Here is a 22,620-nt window from a genome sequence, read left to right as displayed (position 1 = left end):
AATTATTCTTACTTTGTTCGATTTACTCTCCTATTTCTTCTTCTTTTTATTCTATTCAGTCTCTTTTCATGTAAAAAGGAGGAGGAAATCTTGTCTTGAACCAATAGATTGATTTCACTATATTTAAAAAAGATCACTCCAGTCTTCTAAGAGCTCCTTGCCCAGAAGTCCCAGCTGCCTTAAGGTGAAAGTTCTGACAACTAACCTGTGTATTTTCCAGGTCAGCTGGCCTAGAACCTTTTATTTTTTCATAACTTTATGTAGCCTGACCACCTTCTCTCTCCAAGTTAGTGATTTGACAGAAAGAGGGAAGTTTACATTTGTACCATCTCAGCTGTGGTCATAACACTGGAGCAGCTGCTGCCTGAGTCTAATCAGCTGAATCTGAACTGTGCAGGCCAGGGTGTTTTCCAGATCCATGGTAATGCTGCGTCTAATTCTTTGTTATGGGTTACAGCAGAGCATGGCCCTTCCTAGGATGTGCATTTTGGGGGGATATGGGAAGGGGAGAAGGAATAGGAGGAAGATTGAGAAATTCCTCTTGGGAACAAGGTGGTGAAATTCATCTCTTTTATTTATTTTTTTTGCTGCAGTTGTTGTCCTTTCTGAATTATGGCACCTGCACCAAGTCAGTTTGAATGCAAAACAAAACCAAAAAACAAAACAAAACAAAACAAAGAACCCCAGATTTATTCAGCAACATTGTAAACTAAAGGATAGAGAAAAATACCCATAGTCCAGTTTGGAGTGTGACTTCTTTGATGAAGAATGCCACGAATGCCATGTAGCTTCCCTTTATTTTCCATCCCATGTCCTAGTTCATATGCTTCATAATGTCAGCTGTGCAAAGGGTTAGGCTGATTTTTGATAGTTAAATGACGTTGTTTGCCATGACGTTGTTTGCCAGAGCGTCTTTGGAAGGGAAGGCTCTTGGTCATGCAGAGGAGTCAGGCCTTTTTCAGGAGAGACAAAGTCAAATACATGAGCCGTTGACTTCCTCTTTACTGTGACTCTGTGCATGTGCACTTGACCTCTCAAGGACTGTTACCGCAGCGGCACTAGCAGGGTGGCTGTGAGGGGCCACGGGGAATACAAGCAAAGTGAGCCCTGAGTGCCAGAGGCTGGGGCCTTGTGGTGTCCATTGTTTTATTCCCAGTGCCTAAGATAGTGCCTGGCATGTAGTTGGTGCTCAATGAATATTTGACAAAAAAATGAATAAATAATGATTATTGTAACATAAAAACGATAATATCATAAGAGACAGAGGGACTGATACAGGCTGAGGAGATAAGAGCACATCTTTTCAAAGCATTTATTCTGGGTTTGGGGAAAGAGAATAAGTTATAAGATAATCTTACATTCTTTTTTAAAAAAATTTTTACTAAATTTATTGTGGTAGCATTGTTTAATAGGATTATATAGGTTTCAAGTGTACAGTTCTGTAGTATGTCACCTGTGGTTTGCATGGAGTGCCCACCACCCAGAGCCAAGTCTCCTTTTGTCACCATATATTTGACCCCCTTTCTCCTCTTCTACCTCCTACCACCCTCTTCCCTCTGCTAATCACCATACTGTTGTCTGTATCTATGAGTTTTTGCTTGTGTTTGTCTTGCTTGTTCGTTGCTTTCTGTTTTATATCCCACGTGTGAGTGAAATCACATGGTTGTTGACTTTTCCCGTCTGACTGATTTTCACTTAGCATGATAGTCTCAGGATTTCACTTAGCATGGATAGTCTCATATCCATGTTGTTGCAAATGGCAGTATTTCATCTTTTCTTTCGGCTGAGTAGTGTTCCACAGTGTATATGTACCGCATCTTCTTTATCCAGTCACCTAGTAAAGGATTCTTCAGTGGTTTCCCTGTCTTGGCCACTGTGAATAATGCTACAAGGAACATCTTTATGCGTGAGTGTTTTCCAGTTTTTCAGGTAGATGCCCAGAAGAGGCGTTGCTGGGTTATAAGCCCCATTCTTAATTTTTTGAGGAACCTCCACGCTGTTTTCTGTAGTGGTTGTACCCATTTCCAGTCCCACTAGCAATATATGAAGGTTCCTTTTTCTTTATAGCCTTCCCAACACTTGTTATTTCTTAAGACAATTGTACATTCTTTTAATTGATAAATTAGCATGAGTACACCAGCAGGCACTGGTGATGTGCGTGTAACCGGCAGCGGTGCCTGCCCACAGGAAGTCACGGTTTAGCAGCCTACGGCAAAGGTTACAGCACAGCACTAGGAGTGTCAGCGGGAAGGGCCTCCATCCCACACTGGCTGGGGATGGGGCCATCAGCCCAGGGAGACGAGGTTCGGAAGGATGGACAGGCATTGGGCTAGTGCAGGAAGGACTGAGGAGGACTTGGTAGGCAGGGGGAGGGCCGGGCCCAGAGAAGTGGGGCGATGGTGACTGGGGATAACGCCAGGGCAGTCAGTGCAGCAGTGAGTGCAGCACGGCCAGAGCAGCCCGCGGAAGGGAGCGCTCAGGCCCTCCCCCAGGGGCAGGGCCTTGGGCCCAAGGGCAGCGAGAGCTCCTGAGAGATTAAGTAGGGCACTTGGTGTGTTTCGGAAGAGTTGTGGGTGGAGGTGGGTCACAGGGAATGGCGAGGTGAGAGGTAAAAGGGTGAGGAAATGCGGTCCCCTTGCAGTGTGGCAGCGGCAGGTAAGCTCACATGCTACCCTTCCAGAGACGTCCCAAATACCAGCTGAATGATGGCAAACAACAAAAGGAAACAAACAAACAAACGAGAAAAAACCCCCCCAAACCTTAGTTCAGAGAATAGACCTTTGTTACAGGTGTTTCACAAACAATAACAGCAGTGGCAAGCCGCACTCATCTAGTAATAATTCCATTGCTACTTTTATTATGAAAGCAGATGTCTGAGCTGCTGACTTTTCTAGCAACTTTTGTGAGACGTTTAAATCCCTGTAGCTGGCCCTTTGTTCCTGTGTTGCCATGGAGTGTCAATAAGCCTAGCTCAGAATAACCCAGGCAGTGAGACGAGAGGTACAGCTTGCTCACTGGCATGCCGGCTGGCCAGGTTACAGTGTTTTCATTGCTCCCGTCTTGGGAGGAGCACTGGGCAGCTGGTTGCCCTGGCAGCTGTGAAAGGTGTATGTCTCTTGGCTGCCCAGAGTTTGAAATGCAACCAAAACTTGCCTGCCTACTGAGCATGTGCAGCTCCCGATTGATCTGATAGCAACTGAAAATAGCCCGCTGAGCACCTGTCCCTTGCACACCAGCCCCTGGCCGTCTGCCATTGAAGACAGTGTGGACTGACTTGGGGTAGGTGAGGGGCTGGGTGGATTTTAATATTTAGGAAGATCTTGAGAACTTTGGCCCTGGCTTAAAAGGAATAAACAAAGGAGCAGGCTCTTCGGAGCTGTTCTATTTGGCACTTCTGTGGTTAGTGGGTGGCCACACTGGCTGCATATGTACAGTGTGTGGTAAAGATTCCATGCAGTCCTCCTTGCTCAGCCAAACTGTGGTCCAATTGACTGAGAGGCAGAGTTTTGTCTTAGATGGAAAGGCTTTCCTAAAAACATTCCTGGATGGTAGCCATCCATGGTTCATGCTGCCTCCGTTTTAGAAAGGGGAGGCATTGGGTTAAACTGTTTAATTGTCTATCTGCTGTTGAATCCCCAATGATTATCAGTCGATCACTTCTATAAGATGTCTCTGTGCTAGATTATTCTTTCTCAGCAGTCCAAATTTGGGTACAGAATAGAATCACAGCATGTTGGGAGCTGTCTGTTCCCCTTTGGGACTCCTTCCATTTCCTTCTGGGCTTTCATCTCTTCAGCGGGTTGCCATTGTTGGGCATGCATGGCACGCCAATGTGGATGGAAGCAGACTCTGGAAGGAAATACCTCTGAAATGACTTGTGGTATTAAAGCTACTATTTAAAAGTGACCCTTCGTAGATACTTGGGTTATCTTTAGGCTGTCACTGCTCTGCAGCTACAGGAGCCAAAGAGAATCTGCGGAAACGCTGGCCTGTTGCTCTCGCCTTGGTTCGTGTTTAGATATTCTTGCTCTCCAGCCAGTGGCTCGTGACACATCTCAGATTTAGCTGCCTTTCTTCTGCCAAGGTCCAAGATTATTGTGGAAGCTGGGAATAGTGTGCTCTGCCATAGAGATTGCAGGAGAGGGAGTGTGTGTTTGAAAAGCCAGTCTGGTCCATAGCACTATGAAGAAATGCTTTCGGCTTCTACCTTAAGTGTAGGCACCTCGAGAATTTCTGTGGGTTCAGGGATAAAAAAGAATAAGCTTAAAATGACCCAGACTCAAACCTACTCATGGTAATGGTCAGATCTTAAGTTGATGACTAATAAGCCTTCTTAAGGGTATTAAATTTGGGAGTTTAATGAATTCTTGTGTACCATATTAATTAAGACTGATAAGGGAGAGAAGATTTGCACAGCAGCGATCAAGTTAGAAAGACTGGAATGCAGATGCACAAGGCTTATATTCAGGGGATTGAAGGCACAGGATTCTTTTCTTCATTAACCTTCCCTGGAGTTCTCCTAGGGCCTGGGGGCTGGAATTGGGAAATCAGGGGACAGGGAAGTAGCAACATCAGAGAGGCTAGGGCTCTGTGCCGTTTTCCCCCCTCGAGTATCTTACTTTCTGTTGCTTCATCTGGGCAAGAAAGAAAAGAGTCTAAAAAATACCTTTTTTCCTCTGTGACTTTTCTGGAGTAGGGTAGGGTAGGGAGCCAGGGAAGAGGAATTTAACTAATTCCGGACATTTTTACCTTTAGCTTTTGGGTGCCACAATGCCTAGAGGCTGGTGTTGTAAGACAGTTGTTCAACAAATTGGAGCCCTGCCCATCTTTTGAAGGGTTTATCTCTGTGGTTTGAAAGCTTCCTGAAAGGGTGTGGTGGCGGCTTGCAGATGGTAAGCAGAGCGAAGATTGTCTTGTCGGCTTTGGAGGCCCATTCTCTGAATCGGAGAGAAGGGCTGGGGAAGAGCACGGGAGAGGAAATAGAGAGGGGAATGGGGCACTGGAGGTACCTGGAGTTCCTCCTCCACTCTCCCTGCTCTTCTAGAGCACTTGTATACGGTGTCCTTTGACAGCGAACTTTTCCCTCTAGAGCCCGGAAGAAGCCTTCGCTGGAGCAGCCCAGCAGTCCCTAGTTTGCCGCTGGGGCAGAGCACGGCCAGAGTCAGGAACACCTCTTCCCACACTGCGAACAGACCTAGCCAGCAATGTTCTCTAGAAGGGACCATATCACTGGCTCTCTTCTAGACGTGAACCAGGAATGACTGACCTGAAATGTGTGTAATCCATCGGGGTGGGGGAGTCTTTCCCTCCTCTTCCTTTAGACTGTGGTAAACTGTTACTTTGACATAGGCATTGTTGGTGTTTGGGGTGGGGTGGGGGTATGTTCCAGTCTCTGAAAGAATTCCTCACTACCTAATTTCCATGAGGCCTTATAATAAATAGTTTGCTTCTCTGAGGCAGAGATTCAAGAAGTTTGAAGACAAAATGAAGAAAGGGGTCATTATTTTCTTCATACTAAGGAGTTGCTTCAGAGACATGGCACATATGTTAAAGGCAAGACTTTGCTGTGTTCAGGGAATTATAAAAAGCACAGGAAAGACAGGCCAATATTGTCTTAGGTCCATACCCCATAATGTTCTTTAACTTGTTAGTCACTTAAACACAGACTGAGTTTTTGGCTTTGAAATAGAAGGTGTGGCTGCTGCAATAGGCTTGATTTACAGGGATTATTTCACAGACAAGGAGTCAGCCCAGACACAAAATAAACAGATGGCACTTTTTTTTCCCTCTCAGCTTTAGCAGTTCAAATGCAGTATGACTTTGGAATCCTTATCACCTTCAGCAAAGCAAGAAGGGGAAAATGATGTAATTCACTCTTCCCCACTCCCTGCTGGAAAACGCCATTATTTTCACTGATAGGAGAAGAATGGCAGCAAAGACCAGGGGCATCTTTTTCACTGCTGAGCAGGCAAGCCCTCCATGGCCCCTCTAAACTGACTGGAACCAGGCATTTGCTGTGTTTTGATCGTAGAAGCTACAAGTCCTCAAATCAACCACCCAAGGAAGGATCACTCCTAATAATGTATTCCTGGTTTTAGGAACTCTCATGTTTTACTTCTTTCTTCTAGCAAACAAACAAGCAAACAAAGAAATCTACCACACCGCAGGAAGGACTGATTTTCCACACGTATAAGCCCGAGTAGGTGAACAGATGTGAAGCTGTGGCGAGCTGCTCTAGGAAGAAGTGGTTTGCACAGACATGCTGGCTCTGGTGACTAAGCCTTGCCTTAAGATCTCTGCTGACATTTAAAGACTTTATAGGCTCAGTCTGCTCTGAAAACCAGCATCATGTCTCTTCCCACCTCTTAAGTTCTTTCTGTGAAATGAAAATCCATTCTGCAGCAAATATTCATCAGGCTGGTACTCCTGCCAAATACTGAGGCAGCTGTAGGGTATGGAGCAGTGAGCACTTTAGGCTCAGTCCCTGCCCTCATAGTACGCATAGTCTGGAGGAAAGACTCGGACATTCAGCAGCCTTAAAGATGTGTTTGTGAGTGTATACAGGTTCTTTCTACTTTCAAGTTGGGTGTGTGAACAAAGGCTTCTCTGAGAAATGACATGTAAGGGCTGAGGGGCCGACAGGTACTAACTAGGTGGATGGGGGTGTTGACAGGGAGGGAGCTAAGCTTTCCAGGTGGAGGGAATTCCACACCTAAGGGACCTGAGATCCCTAAGCAGGAAGAGGCCTTCCAAGAACTGAGGGGATCTAGGGGAGGCTGAAGAAGCAGAGAGGAGATCACCCAGGACTTTTGTGGGCTAGATTAATGACTGTCTATTTTGAGAGTGATGGAAACCAGAGAGCATCAGGTTTGTACATCTGAATGGGGGTAGCAGTTGCTGAGTTAGGAAACCTTGAGGAAGAACACATTTGGAGTGGACACATCATGAGTTGAAAATCTTGGAAGTCCTAAAACCATTGTTTTTGTTGTTATTCAAATTTAATGTGATCTCATTCAGATGAATCCATTCTCCCGCTACTCCTAGAACACATTTTCTTCTTGGCTTTACAACTTTACGGAGTATCAGTTTCTCTGATCAGAAAAAAATGTGCTTTGGATCCCTTAAATGAGGGTTTTATCATCACAGTGTTTAGGCACTTCGTGTATGTTAGCCCTGAGCATGGAGCCGGCCTGCTTGCCAGACCATCAGATGCCCTTCACAAGGCATTCCGGATGGACCTTTGTGTTTCTGTCTTAGGAGCAGGTTTGCTGGCATTGCAGAATCCTTCCTTAAGCCTTTGTTTAATGCCAGAAACCTCAAATGCTTTCAGATTCTGGAGAGGTGCCAAACTGTACTTTTGGATTAGGAGATGATGGAAGGACTCTCATATCTATAAGCCTAATATAAGCTGTCTTTTTGAATGAGCGAATCGTTTATACTGTTGGAAGGAGGCCAGGGGTGTTTGGGGTTCCTTTTTTAGCTTATAAAGTTCTGAGCTCTTGGACTTTTATAACAATCGTCTAATAACTGCATGGTGCTTTGTGCTACCTTGAGGTGAACTAATAAATTCAGGCTGTTCCTTTTACTGACCCCTGCGATCACAGTTAGAGGCTGGTTTACTTGCAGCATTTTATTGTTTGTTTATTGTGTCAAAGACTTTAGTGGGAAATGTGGGTTTTTTTGACACCATTTAGAATGATAATTGGTTTAAATGCCTTAAAGTATGATGGAGTACGTGACTGGGCAGCGGGGAGGGAGGACGTCGGGGATAAGTCCATCCTGTTGTGCCTGGATTGCTCAAGTCCCATTTAAAACATACATGTGAACACTTTTAGTACAAAGTACAAGATTTTCCCAAACAATGGACAGTCTTAAGAAGTCCATGACCCTCTTTGCTCTACCTCTGCTTCTCCCAGTCTGGGTCTGGGCCATGTGAAGAGGTGTGTCCAGATGGGGAGGTATTACCCAGAACAAAAAAGTGTATTTTAAAAGATTTGGCCGCGGTGAACCCCTTGGATTCCGAGGCTGTGCCTCTCTGGTTGGGTAGCCTGCATTGGATCCTCGCAAGAGGCGTTGAGAGCTCCCCGCTGCCCCCAGCCAGACCTAGGCTGTGACTGTGTTCATGCAGGCACCGGTGATACAGAGGGCACACAGTGCCAGCCATAACACTGAGTAATGCTGGGAGGTGCCTATGAGAACAAACAATGTGGGTGAGCTCCTCAGAGAGGGAATACCTCTGGCTTGACATTTAAATTGCTGAATTATTTAAATGATTGTCAATTAGGTGGAGTAGGCTTGCTGCCTCTGCTGGGACACTTCCTGGTTATTTGCATAGGGAAGTATAAAATACTTCATATCAGATGTGGCGCTTCCTGTCTGTACAGTAGAATCAGTCTGAGAACGTGATTATCCATTGCTTGGTTTTCCTTGATGTGTACTGTATTCATATCACAGTCTGAAAGATTAGAGGGCCACGGAAACTTCCTTTTGGCCCTAAAAGGGGTTTTGTGATAATTCTTGCACCCCCAGTCCCCTCCTACCACAATCCTGCCCCTAATAAAGTATCATAGGCCCACACGTGTTATGGTTATTCCTAAATTTTGACAAGACTAAAGCAGTGAGTCATGGGCACTCTGGGACCTGCTGTGTTCCTTTGAATTATGGATATTAAGATCTGAAAATGCTATTACCTTGCTTTTAACTTTCTTTGTTGAATTAGTAATCCTAGCTCAGAAAATCCTTTTGGCATCTCTTTGGCTAATCCACTTTGTTGGATAAAATTGCCCAAGTGGCATTTAATAATATGTGCGCATATGTGTAGGCGTGTACATGAGTGCATGTGGTCATTTTTATGTTTGTATGAACTTAGGGTCTTTATATTTGTCTGTAGATGCAAAACAGATACATGAAGGGCTCTGCTAATTAGTTATATGGGAATATACAAATAAGGGGATGAAAGCAAAACAGGAAAAAAAGTTGGGAAAGGTTTTGTGTTTTCCCATTCGCTAACTGCTGGACTGAGCTCATGGCTCCTGCGTATCGGAGATTGAGTTAATTATTACATATCATTAAAGGCTGTCTTTCTTCCTGTTTTCTTTTTCTTAATTGTGGAGGGGAGGATTTGAAAACCCTGTTTTTTTGACATCTTACTGAGAAGAATCACTGACCTAAAGGGAGTTAACCCTAGTTATCTAGACTCAACTGCTATATGGATATAAAGATTCAAGGAGAGTATATTTGATAAGTGAATTTGATTTAGTTTATGACCTCATTCATAGTGGGTATAGTGAGTTGAATTTTACTAAAGACCGTCTTGACTTGAGGCTGTTTAATTCGGGACAGAATTCTTTAGGTTATAATCCAAACTTCCGTCAGGCTGTCCCCATGCCCTGTTAGAAACCACCGACCTTGGAAAGCAGTGTCCCTTTCTTGCATCTGTGGACCTAAGATTTCAGTTTGGGCTGGAACTTTATAGTAGACTTCACTCTGAAAGCACATTAGAAAAAGTTTTATTAGGTTTTTTAAAAATTGATTTTTAGAAACAGAGAGGAATTGGGGGGTGGGGGGAGGGAGAGAAACACCAGTTTGGTTGATTCTTGTATGTGCCCTGATTGGGAATTGAACCCACAACCTTGGTGTAGTGGGATGACACTCTAGCCAACTGAACTGTCCAGCCAGGGCCTATTGTGTTTTCTCTTTTTTCAATTTGACATTTTAAATTAGAATCACAAAGTGTCACTAATTCTTTGGTCCTCTGGACCATCCATTTCCATAGGATCGATGATGAGTGAGCCTTCTGTGGTCTAGGGTTACAGTTGTCCCTTGGTTGCCTCTGGAGATTGGTTCCAGGAGCCTGCAAATCTGTGGATGCCCAAGTCTGTTATATAAAATGGCATAGTGTTGCATATGACCTGTGCACATCCTCCCCACCACCTTCAAGTCATCTCTGGATTACTTACAATACCTAATACAAGCTCAATGCAATGAATAGTTGTTAAACTCTATTGTTTAGGGAATAATGACAAGAAAGAAGTCTGCACATGTTCAGTTGGGATTCAGTCATTGTCGGCTTAACCACATAGTATATACACTTTGGCAACAGTGTAACTTTTTTCCAAGTATTTTCTTCAGCAGTTGCTTGAATCTGTGGATGCGGCACCTGCAGATATGGAGGGCCAACTGTACTTGTTTATAGTTGTTCGTAGTGGACCATAGGTACAGCAAATTAAATAATTTGTACTCTTTAATCCATTATCAGTCTATGAACAGCTAATCTCCTAATTTATTTTTATTTTACCCCTTCATCCCAACACTAACTCCTCATCCCCCAACCTGGCATCGACAGACACAACCTCTTTAATGTGTTAGGTAAGTATCCTTGGGTATATATGGTCTTTAAAAAATATTTCTGGTTTTAAAATAGATGCTTATGTTTGAATTCACATGAATTACATTATTGCATACTTTAAAAATATAGTCTAACTCCCTGCTGTAGATCACAAGCAAATCAATAGGACACCGTTAACCCTTCCCCCTCCCTTCTGCCCATCCATTTCCCTCCAAAGAATCATCACCTGTTGGGCAGCATAGTTGGCAGCCCTCAGCCAGCTTTGTGCCATTCAAGAGTGACAGGCATGTCTAGACTCCCTAGAAATATTATCTTTCAACTTGCTTTTGGCAAGTGTAAACTTTTTGCTGGATTATGTCAACAGATATATATGTTTCTCATCCTCGTAGAAATAGATTGGTGCTGGAATTTCTCTTGGATTTCTCTAGGCTTGGAAAACAAAGGCACTCTCTTGGCTCATTAAAGTTTTTGTTCATTAAAAATGTTTGAGGGCTTTTGATTCTCAGGGGTGAGTCGGTGACATGCATATACTGTCAGCGGCTATTTTGGATTTTCGGCTTTCAGGCATGTCTTTACTTTTGGATGAGCCCCTTGTGGTTTTCAAAAGCACTAGCGAGTCAATTATAAATAGAAGGCCGGTGTCTGTGTGTCTGCATGCACTTGCTCTGTGGGATGAGGCACCCACATTACAGTGGGCAGTGAACTATTTTCACTGTGAAGAGGGAAGAAGGAAGATTAAGAATACTTTTTTCTTTTTGCGATAACCCACATCTCTGCACGCACCCACACAGATCTGTGTAAATGAACTTGACATTTTCAAAGACCTTAACTTAAGGTCTCTTATGCACAGCCACCCAACCTGTTATTTTAAGAAAAAAGCGATTATCTCACAGACCTGTGACAGAGGGTTCAGGATCAGAACGCAGACTGTCTGTGCCTTAGACCTTCCCGGGGAGCTCTGAAAGCTGAATTTCCTTATATGAACAATGCTTTGGGGAAGTGGCCTCAGTTAGCTAATCAGTGGCTTCCAGGACTCGGCTGTTGATAGTCTATCTTCACTTCCTTCCCCACTAGTGGAAACTGTTGGGACCAGCAAGTCTAACCTAATCATTCTAACGAGAAGGGAAAAGAACAAGTGATTTGAAAGATGAAACTGCACATGAGTCCTTCCAGAAAGAGACAGTTAGGAGGTCTGCTTAGATGTCCTTCACTGATGATACATTTCTGCCTCTTTCCATTGTGTCTCGGACCCACCAGGTGTGGGCTGTTCCCTGAATCCCATCTGTAACCTTTATTTTTCAAACATTGTTCTATTCCGTTCTTCTTCTTGGGCCCTCATCCTCAATAACTGGTGCCAAACTTTTTTTCTGTCAGTCGAAAATATGTAAGCAGCTATGAATTTCCATTGTAATTGATATAAAAACTTAAGTGTTACTACCACTGAAAATTGGTGTAGGCATCTAGCTTAAAATGGATTTGTAACTATAGACTTGTAAACTCTTTATACTGGTGTATGTCTGAAGCAGAAGGTAATAGCAGGACCATTAACATTGCATTACTGGTTGATGGAGACTTGTATAGAGCTAGCAGGAACTGGTATTAACAGCTACCATATAGTTAGTAACCATCCTGTTGTTTTTCCCATAAAATAAGAGATGAGCATCATTTCTGATGCAAGAATTGGGAGGTGAGAGCCCATCAGGCCAGAGATAACATGGAAACCACAGTCGGAGAAGTTCATTTTCAGAGGCCTATGGACAAACGATAACCATTTTTTGGCATAGTGGGATCTAAAAGAATACACTGCCTAAAAACATGCACTCATATATTGAAAACTGATTATTATTTGGTAGTTGGTCAAGTTAGAGATACAAGATAACAGCATGTAGACATCATGGTCAGTGATGATGCTTAGCTGGACTTTCTGTTTGTTAATGTGTTTGTAATGGTCGTGGAGAAACTGTATTATTCCCCCAATGGGTGCAAAATACATTTAGTGTTTGTTTTTTTTTTCCCCTTCCTCTCTATTCTCTTGCAGATGAGAAGCCCAAGGTCAGCCCCAAATTGTACATGTGTGTGTGTGAAGGCCTTTCCTGTGGGAACGAGGACCACTGTGAAGGCCAGCAGTGCTTTTCCTCATTGAGCATAAATGATGGCTTTCACGTCTACCAGAAAGGCTGCTTCCAGGTCTACGAGCAGGGGAAGATGACCTGTAAGACCCCGCCGTCACCTGGCCAGGCCGTGGAGTGCTGTCAAGGGGACTGGTGTAACAGGAACATCACGGCCCAGCTGCCCACTAAAGGTTCCCATGGACTTTTCTATTTCTAGATAGAGGATTTTTGTGAGTGTCGTGCTGATTCGGTGTGGGTTAAAGGTGTAAGTAGCCACAAGGCTTCACTCCCACTCTTTGAACCGGAGGCAGTGGGTGACAAGGGAGATAACTCTAGGTGAGGAAGAGAAAGGCACAGCCTTTGGAATCTAAAAGGAGGATGCACATTTTTGGGAAAGTCAGCAAGGTGATGTCCACCTTGCGGATATCTTGGCCAACCGTATCTCCCTTGGTATGCATGCGGGTGAATGGCCCAATACCCTTTTCAGTTAATGAGCCATGATGCCATTCCTAATTTCTGAGAAAATTCTGCTAAGTATATACTCACCTCTATGTTGAGTGTGGAGGGAGGACAGTGGAATATAAGATTCAGGGGCCTGAGTGGAATACCTTTTCCTCTTTGTAAGGAAGGAGACAAAGAAAGGCTCACTGTATTCTACTCCCGTGTTTGATTCCCAGTGACCCATCACTGAAACTTGAAGCTGTGTGAGATTTCACATGAACCTTGTAGTTTATGTGGAATCTAACCTATGTTATATTCAACATGGGTTTCATAGCCAGTGGGAATCAGTCCCCTTCTGAAACTGGTTCCCCATAAAATGAGCCCGAAATTGCTATCTCAAGGTCCTAAAGAATATTAATGTACCTTACTTTTTGTAGGTTCACTCCAAGGCAAATTTACTTTCCATATGTCATACATTTTTAGTAGGCATGATTATTTAATTTTGCACTCACAAAAGAAGAAACAGCTCAAAAAAGTGGAGTAGGAGAAGCTACTGGGAGCGTCCATTGCCAGAAATGTCAGCCAGCAAGGGAGGAGACAGAAAAGTGAAGAAAACTGATACACAATGCTGTTGTAATTTTTGGAGTTATGGTGATGATCTTAAGGCATATAGAAAAGATTAAATTCTGAATAATAAAAGAAGATTTTTAAAAGGGAGATCAAGTATTTAAATAGTTAAAACTAAAAGGCTACCAGATGGAATAACTGCACTCTTAAACTTTTTGAGTTAAATTGTTAATAGAATGGACAGACATGAAGAAATGTCTGCCTTCACACAAAAATTATATCTACAGTATGAGAAGTTCCTACTCTGCAGAACACTCTGCTAGACTCGAGGTTGTAATAGAAAATTTATTTTCTTTACTTAAGGAATTTCTAATTTAATTAGGGAGGCACAATATTTGTGATTTAATGTTGTATATAATTAGTTTTACACTTTATCGTGCAAATGACATGTGCCATATAGTATGTGTGCCAAGTTGTTGATTAATTTGGATTTGGAAAGTTAAAAGAGATGTGTAAAGGAAATCAGGCTTGAGATTGGATCGCTGAAAGGGCCAGGGACATGGAAATGAGTAAGTCACGTGTGGAAAAGAACAGGGCTCGGTAAAAGCGTCATGAAGGGGTCTGAAATTCAGAAGACAGTTGTTTTGGGACCTTTTACTTAGGGACTTTCACTATCGAACTAAGAAATTTTGATTAACTTACTAGGCGAGTAGAAAGTCTTTGTGAATATTTGCTTGAGTTGATACGTGAGAGTTCGAGTGAGCGCCTGAATGCTCGAATGGGTAAGACAAGAAGTCATGTCTGAATGGGAGAGTGACTCAGTGAATGAATGTTTTGAATGAGTGAATCAATGTTGAAGATGTTGAGTAAAAAGAACAGATGAAGGAATAGGTTCCCAGGCAGAAATGATGATATAAAAAGATCAATGAAAATTTAGCAACAGACATCCAGGGTACATTGGAGAGAGAAACCGCAGATTGGGCAATTTGGTCTTAACTCAGCACTGTCTCCTAGGGATATTAGAGCATAATGTCTACTTGCAAGGGATTGATGATAAAACATCCTTACAGATCAAATCCAAGTTAATAAGAGTAGTACCAGAGATTTGTGTAGTACTTAATATTTTAAAAGCACTTTCACACACAGGCATTAATACGGATGGTTCTCAATGGATTTTTTTTTTCCAGTTGTGTCTAAATGAATAATATTTAAAATGACTGGGCTATTGGCCAGGTGTTAGGAAGTATTTTAGTTTAACACTTTGTGACTTGTGAGACTTTGTGGTCAGGATCCGGAGGTACTTGTTAGGGCATTGGTTATAAATATTAAAAAATAAGTAAACAGTGATCCTTACAGCCAATTACCATTTTCTCCCCCATTTCCAGGGAAATCCTTTCCTGGAACACAGAATTTTCACTTGGAGGTCGGCCTCATTATTCTGTCCGTAGTGTTCGCAGTATGCCTTCTAGCTTGTCTACTGGGAGTCGCTCTCCGAAAATTTAAAAGGCGCAACCAAGAACGCCTCAATCCCAGAGATGTGGAGTACGGTACCATCGAAGGGCTCATCACCACCAATGTTGGAGACAGCACGTTAGCAGTGAGTTTGTGACCCTAGGGAATCCCAAGCACAATGAAAATGGCTGAGGGCGCTTTTTTATTTTGAGCATGAAACGCTAACCAGTAACTGGTGACTGGACAGTGTGCACACATCACATACCACTGGTCATGTACAACCTAAGCAAGCATATGCTGACACCTGTCTAGTCTCCCCTGTGTGAGAACACTGATTTTAGACATTTACATTAAGTGAGAGAGGGGATTGACTGTAGCAGATTTTGGGTGGTGATAGAAAAGGCTGAGAAAATGGTTGCCTATATTGTTAAGTCAAAGTGGGGGAATCCATGGAGTTTATGGAACTCAGTTTACTCTGTTTCAGCAATAAAAGTACTTTTATAAAAAAATACCTTTTGCATGATATTAAAAAATCACTTTCCTTTCTAGATGATTTTAACATCCTGTTATTTAGAACTTTAAAACTTGACATCCAAAAAAGTGGCTGTTAAATTTTTCACGCTCTTGTGCTGCCCCCTTGTGGAGTGCTGTCAATTGGTTAAATGAGTGATGTCCAGTAGACATTTTAAATTTTCTAGTAGCCACCTTAAAAAAAAGTAAAAAAAAAAAAAAAAAAAAGAGGGAGAGAGAAAGAAAGTAAAGAAACCCTGAGTGGTATTAATTTCAACAATACATTTAACCTAATATATATAATTATTATCATTTCAACATATAATGATAAAGAATTATTGAGATACTTCACATTTTTTAATTAAGTTTTTAAAATCTGATATGTATTTTATACACACAGCCTATAAAAGTTCAGACTAGCCACAGTTCATTTGCTCATTGTCAACATCTGGCTAGGACAGCACAGGGTTGGAAACTATTGTATTTATATGTTTTAATTGTACACTTTTGAATATTTTTAAATGATGAAATCACATTAAAAAGTGACTGCTTTTCTTACATTTTAAAATTGTCAACTGTTAAACTTTAGATTTTAAGTAGAAAGGGAGTCATTTGCTATAACTAAGTTATCGTAAATTGCAAAAGAGAAAAGTAAATCATTCTAAAGGGATACTATGCTGAGTCTGATGCCTATTCTGAAAAAAGACGAAGATTAGTGAGTGTTAATGAGAGGTGTTAAAAACACCAGAACCAAATCAAGATTACTTTTCATAATCTGATGAAATAATCAAGGTAATAGTTCTGTCATGGGATTCAATATTATTTAATGCCAGGATCATATATCACCTGAGAGCATCCTGCATTAAGTCTTGTTCTACTGGACAACAAGCTAACAGTGCCTGACAGTTCTGCAGGCAGGCCTGCCACGGAACTCCCTTTTGCTGGAGGAGACTTGTCCTTACCAATCTTTGTAGCTCAGTTGCTACACCTGGGCCATATTTGGCACGCTGTTAAAACATTTGGTGGCAGCAGATACAGGCTGGGAGTAGCCTGTACCGCTGCCTTTCCCATCACTGGGCCACTGTTGAAGTGTACTTTTTGGTATAAAAAAGGGAGAAGGACCCTTATTTAAGTTCCTTATTTAAATTGTGGCTCAGCAAAACTGGGAAAAGAGAAGACATTGCATTTCAAAAAGTAGAGAATTAGTTTTTTTTGTTGTTGTTAAAAAAGTACATAGAAGTTTAATTCATTCTTTGAGAAAAATTAAATGGTTTATAGGGTTAGTATCAAGAAAATACAAGGCTGAATCCTGACAAATCTTTAGCAAAGCAAGATTCTAAAACAGATTTGTCAGAACTTTGTTCCTTAGAATAGCTAACATAACTGATCACCATGGACAATAATAGGAATATTTTTTGTAAGCTAGTGTTTAAATAGTTTCTATAATTTTGAAGAAGGGATGGGACTGTATGCTTAAATAGTCAACTCAACCATTTTAGATGACAGTATATTACAATATAAGGACACAGTAGAGGGCACTATTTAAGTGGTCATTATTGACCTGCTTACTTGCTCATTTAAGCAGTATGATCATTTATGATTGAACAAAGCACATCCTATTAAACAGCTCCCCTATGTTGAAAAGAAGACTTGGGGTCCCAGAGTTGAAGTAGATGTTTGGTTGTCTTTGGTTGATTTCCTCCTGATTCTCTTCCTTAAGGGTATGAACTAGATTTATATATTCAGTTGGCCAAAAAGTCAGTTCCTTTTTTCTTGTGATAGCTCTAGTAGCGCTGAGTTGTTTTTAACTTCATTCAAAACAATTTTGTTAGATTGTATTGTGACAGCTGTTATATCAGCATACATTTTTCAAAAACATCAAAATTGGTAAATTTTTGTACAGTCATTTTAATATTGAAGATGGAAGAAAATGAGCAACATTTTTGGTTATATAATGCTTTTTTATTTCAAGAAAGGTAAAAACACAACTGAAACACACAAAAAAATGATTTGTGCAGTGTATGGAGAAGGTGCTATAACTGATTGAATGTGTCAAAAGTGGTTTGTGAAGTTTCTTGGTACTATTGACATTTTGGCCAAATAATTCTTTGCTGGGGGAGCCTGTCTTATGCATTGGAAGATGTTTGGCAGCACCTCTGGCCTCACCCACTAGAAGCCAATAGCAGGAGATGGCTGACAGACTCAAAATGTCCAAGTCAATAAAGTTATTGGTGAAAATTAAAAGATTTCACTTAAAAATTAAAACTTTCATTAAGAAAGTTCTTTTATGGGAAAATGTAACAGACTTTTTGACCAACCCAATATTATGGAAAGTATAATAGTTTAATTTTCTGAATTTTTATCTCAAAAAATTGAATGAATAAAGAGCAAAAAGGATATCAAGTAAATGGTTAGGAAGATGTGAAAGTCTGCTTTATCGATACTCAGTGTCTGGTTGATTATCCACTTTGTGGTTTTTAAGGATTCTAAATTTCTTCCTTTGGTTGTTCAGCTTTTTGGTCATTTTGCTGATGAACAGTACTTCACAGTGGTACTCAGAATAACTTAAAAAAAAAAAAATAGATGAAATTCCAATGAGTCAGTCTGTTGCATTAACAGGCCAGCTAAAAAGTTTGGGGAAGGATGGACTTCGAGGAATGTCAGCTCACTGTTACCACAACCTTACCACCATCTCCATAGGCACGGTGGTTACTACAGACAAGCCATTTCTGATACAGAAAGACCTCTGCTTCTTGTTTGCTTTCTTCTTTTCCTAAGAAGGGAACATTTATGAATGAACTATTTGATAATCTTTTTCACAATATGTTCTTTTTTAGAAGTAGATTCGGGGCATGGTTTTATGTTTTCAATGCAAGTTTTAGTTTTCCTATAGTACGTGGCTAATTCACATCAAAAAATCACATGCAGGTGTTACTTTTGTGACTTTGTTCTACACTCTCTGCTTGAGTGTACCAGTTTGATGACCCACATGACCACCTGTGTCTTTTTAATACCAGCAACATTAGACTCATCTGTTTCTTATTCCTAATTTGCTTTTCCTCATTAGAGTCCCTTAGTTGGCATGTCTAGCAGAGTGGTTCCTTTGCTGGACACTGACAAGCAGTGTAGAATATGGCCAGTTATGCCCAGCCCTCGTACTTCAAGTTCGTTTCTCTTCTTTCGCTCCACTTGTTCTTTGTTCTGCTGCTTCCCCTGTGCTCAGCCTACTTCCTGGACTTCCTAATTTGCATCTTCAACTTTATCCACTCAGCTTCTTTTTATATTTAATTCTAAAACTATGGGTGCATGAAAGGACCACTTATCCCTCAGGAAAACCTACCCCGTACTAGGAAAAGGGTGAGCTTCTGGTTTTCCTGATAGAACCCAGTGCTTCCAGTGGTGGGGCTGTTCACGCACACTAACAGGCTGTGCATCGAGGGTCGCTGCCTCTGCATGAGTTCCAACGACATGCATGCTTATACTCTAAACGGGGAGCTGTTTTTCAATAATTTCTTTTTCTTCTTGTCTTGAAACACAGGATTTATTGGATCATTCGTGTACGTCAGGAAGCGGCTCTGGTCTCCCTTTTCTGGTACAAAGAACAGTGGCTCGTCAGATCACACTGTTGGAGTGTGTCGGTAATGCTTTTTTGCCTTCCTTTGGGGGTTATCGGCAATGTTAGTTTTGGTTCTAGAAGTAGGATGGCACTTGGAAAAAAATCTGTTTCTTGTTTGTTAAACATCAGGAGATGAGGGGTAGCCATGTGGCGTGGCTGTGCCTCTGTTCTCCGTGTGACTTGTGTTGGAGCACCTGAATTTGTACAAGTCCGTGGCAAAGGAATATGTCACTAGTTAGCAGAGAGAATGCTTAAACAGAAGTTTCGGTTGCAAATATACCCTTTGAGATGACGGGAATGTTTCAAACTTGAATTAATATGACTGCTCCTGATTGTAGGTGTTGAATGATCTGAGGTAAGTAGGCTTTTGGACCATAAACTTGCTTATTGCAATTCTTTAATCCCTCTCACTTTTCCCCTGCCTTTAAAAATAATGAAATAAATTTACCAAAGCTACCTTTATAACAACTTTATTTAAACAAAAGTTCTCTATATATTTCCCTAAGACCACTCACATTTTTTTCCATGTAGAAACATATTTATACATGGATGTGATCATAGGGTGTATGTAATTCATGTCCCTTTTTTCAGTTTTAAGCTCACACGCATTTCCCTGTATTCGTATACATCATATTTTTAAAGAGTGTAGTAATCGTGTATTGAATGTTAATTTTTCTCTAACATTACTAGTTGAGAAAGATTTTGTACACATCGCTTCTTTCTTTTGAGTCCCCAGAATAATTTCCCAAGAATTAGGGTTCCTGGGTCAACATTTCTGACATTTTAATGGCTTGTTTCTTATATGGCTTGACTGCCCCCAATGCTTTTATTTTAAAGTCCCAATTTTTGTCAGGTTTCCTTTCCTGTGGTGGCTATTTGCTACCACATGATAGTTTTCATTCTTCTCTCTTGAAGGCGCGATGCAGGGATGGCCACAGTAGCCATAATGGGTTGGCAGCAGCTCTGCACTCTCCTCCTCATTCTCTTGGTTTCTTTGGGCTGGACTTGGCAGCTTTGGGGTAGGTGGCTCCCTCCACCACGTGGCTGCTGTGCTCTGGCTTTTCTTCCTGTTTTCATAGACACCAGGACACCCCCCATCCCAATAGTGGAAAGGGGGATGGGCAGAGGTAGTAAGAGCAGCAAGTGCCCCCTTCAGGCACACAGGCAGCCAGCTGGAGCCTGTTGCCTTTTCCCGAGGTCTGCAGCTACTGCGACTGCTTCTGAACACCCCTTCATGCAGCAGAGAAAATAAAAAATGGGAAAATCCCAAAATGTACTCGTTTCATACAGCCAGCGTTGGCCTTTTTTACTACTTCACATCCCTTAACATCCTATTTGATTAGGAGCCATGAGTTCTGGGTCGTGGTGCAAAGGCCGTGAAGGCAGGCATGTACCTGTCTCACTTACCCCGTCCTCCGGTCCGCGGCCACTCGCCGTTCCCAGAGCAGCAGGTCTCAAGATCAGTCCTTGAAGGTGGACCCCCGCGTCCGAAGGGCAACATAATGTTGCACCTTTAAAAATACATAACTCTTTCTGGTTATATAAATATTCTTGAGTATTTTTTGAAATAATGTATATTCAATTACAGCATTCTGTTGGGTTAACGCTAAAGACTTTTTTAAAAAAATCAATGCCATTTTAGTAGCTTGTAGTGTTAATGTGCTACAGTTTTAAATACAAATGTATGTGATGAATTGCTGGGGATAGTACGTTATTATTTTTGGTTCAAAAATTAGAGAAGTTGGACTAGATCAGTCTTTTCCAGGCTATGATCAGTGAACCCCCAAATTTCAGAGGCCTTAAGGGGATCCCTGTTGTGGGGCTCCTTGGCCAGGACTTCTGAGCAGCTCTGCTTCTGTTTTTAGGGACATCTTTATAAGGAGCATTTGCAAAAAGCATTTGACAGTGTAAAAGCATTTGAAAACCACTGAAGTAGGTTTCTATTTTAATTCTGCCTACTTATCCTGACATCCATCTCTGTTTTCTTGTAATTAAAAAAAAAAAAAGAAGGCTTTAAGGTAACTTTATAGCAATGTCCACAACTCTATGGGAAATTTTTTCTCTTTCCTAATATTCAGACTATTCAGTGGGGCTATTCAGACAAAGGGCAACTAAAGGTATAGAAGGGAACCAAACAGGGGAAAAGATTAGCCTACTATTATCTAGCAGCCAGTTTTGTAGTATTTTCACACCAGCCTTCATCTTGAGTTACAAATGCTGGGCAGTTGCTTTATTAACTGACTTCATTAGAATTAATTTTATACTAAAGGAACACTATTGTGTGACCTGACAAGTGGCTTCCAACCACCACTTCCTGACCACAGTTAACATCCTTTAGAATTAGTCCTTGGTATTTAATAGGAACATTATTTATCATAATGAAATCTAGATTGAGTGGTTTTGATTATGTTGCAGGTGAGTCACCCAGACAGACATGCTTTCTCTCTCCTTGGGTGGGTTCTTGGTGGCATAGTTTTTCAGCAAAGAGCTGTATTTCTGTCTGTGCAGGTGGTGCTACAGCTGCTTATTACCAGCCATGATTTCCAGCAGCCGCTTGCCCCACTGCACTGCAAGTTGTGTCTCTTGCTGCGTGGTTATCTCGGTGCCGCATATGTCTTTACCCTTGATTATACCCTGTGTTGATCCCCAGAGTCTTGTGGTAATTACCTCCTCCTCCCAACCTCCCTGCTCACCCCTACCTATAATTAAGGAGAAGAATGGCAGAGGGGCATGGAGTTGACAAGCTGAGCGTTGAGTCGCTGCTGCAGAAGGGGGCACGCACCCAACAGACTCATCACAGCTAGTCACCGCGTTCTGGAAAATGTCTTCTCCAATTGGTCTTTGCAGTGTAGTCCACTTGTGGCATTACAGGGGCTGTCTAACAAGCAAATACCCATGACCAATGTCACAAATCAGAACTGTTCTGGGATTATGCGTTTAAGACTTTGCAAATCCTCTTTTGAACTATATCCTCCACCAAGAAATCCTTTAGGGATGGCAGTGGCTGCTGGTCGATCTCCTTCGCAGCATTGTTTTTTGTGTGCTTGTGTGTGGTTTTCTTTTTAATCCTTCAGGACACGTATTTCAAACTTTACAGTCTCCCGAATGAAAAATATAAATGCGTATGTAAATTCACAAATTTGAACTCTTAGAAAATGCCTGTTGATCCTATATGAAGGGAAAGAATCAAATAAGCTATTCAGTTTAGCCACATATACTTTTTTATCTTTCAGTACACTGAAATCTAATAATCTGTACCATTTCCTAAGTTTTATTAACTTTCATGTGCTTTTAAAAGCCATGTATATTTTATGTCTTTTAACAGAGGAATTTAAATGTAAAACTTTGTCATTTGTCGCTAATTATAGAGTGCAGATACTGAGGGTGTTTAATTTGTTATCACAATGGGGTGGATGGAGGGGAAGGATCTACCTTTACGGGCAAAAGGCTGTGGTATTTCTATCTCCAGATTGAGTTTTCCCAGTAAACAGTGGGCCAGGGGGCGGTTAAGAGTCGCAGGTATGAACTTTATTGGCTACCTCTTCTGTCCTGTCCAATGTCACCTCTGTGCTGCT

At 41.7% G+C, this 22,620-nt stretch overlaps 1 protein-coding gene across 4 annotated transcripts in view; it reads left to right on the top strand.

The window, feature by feature from the left end:
• ACVR1 (activin A receptor type 1) overlaps positions 1 to 22,620 on the top strand; it is a 141,034-nt gene that overhangs the window by 83,726 nt on the left and 34,688 nt on the right. For 2 of the 4 annotated variants that reach the window (XM_054562475.1, XM_054562476.1), the window contains exons 4-6: positions 12,387 to 12,650; positions 14,853 to 15,064; positions 18,968 to 19,067. In XM_054562475.1, coding sequence (XP_054418450.1) covers positions 12,387 to 12,650; positions 14,853 to 15,064; positions 18,968 to 19,067 — 576 coding nt within the window. Of the gene's footprint in view, positions 1 to 3,089; positions 3,280 to 5,089; positions 5,274 to 12,386; positions 12,651 to 14,852; positions 15,065 to 18,967; positions 19,068 to 22,620 lie in introns of those variants that run through there. The other 2 variants (XM_054562477.1, XM_054562478.1) reach the window with 2 other exon arrangements.

Source organism: Pteronotus mesoamericanus, unplaced genomic scaffold, assembly GCF_021234165.1.
Source record: "Pteronotus mesoamericanus isolate MK-2021 breed Mesoamerican mustached bat unplaced genomic scaffold, CSHL_Meso_final scaffold_651, whole genome shotgun sequence".
Classification (NCBI taxonomy): Eukaryota; Metazoa; Chordata; class Mammalia; order Chiroptera; family Mormoopidae; genus Pteronotus; species Pteronotus mesoamericanus.
Note: the sequence above shows the minus strand (reverse complement) of the source record. Positions and strands in the feature narration are given on the sequence as shown.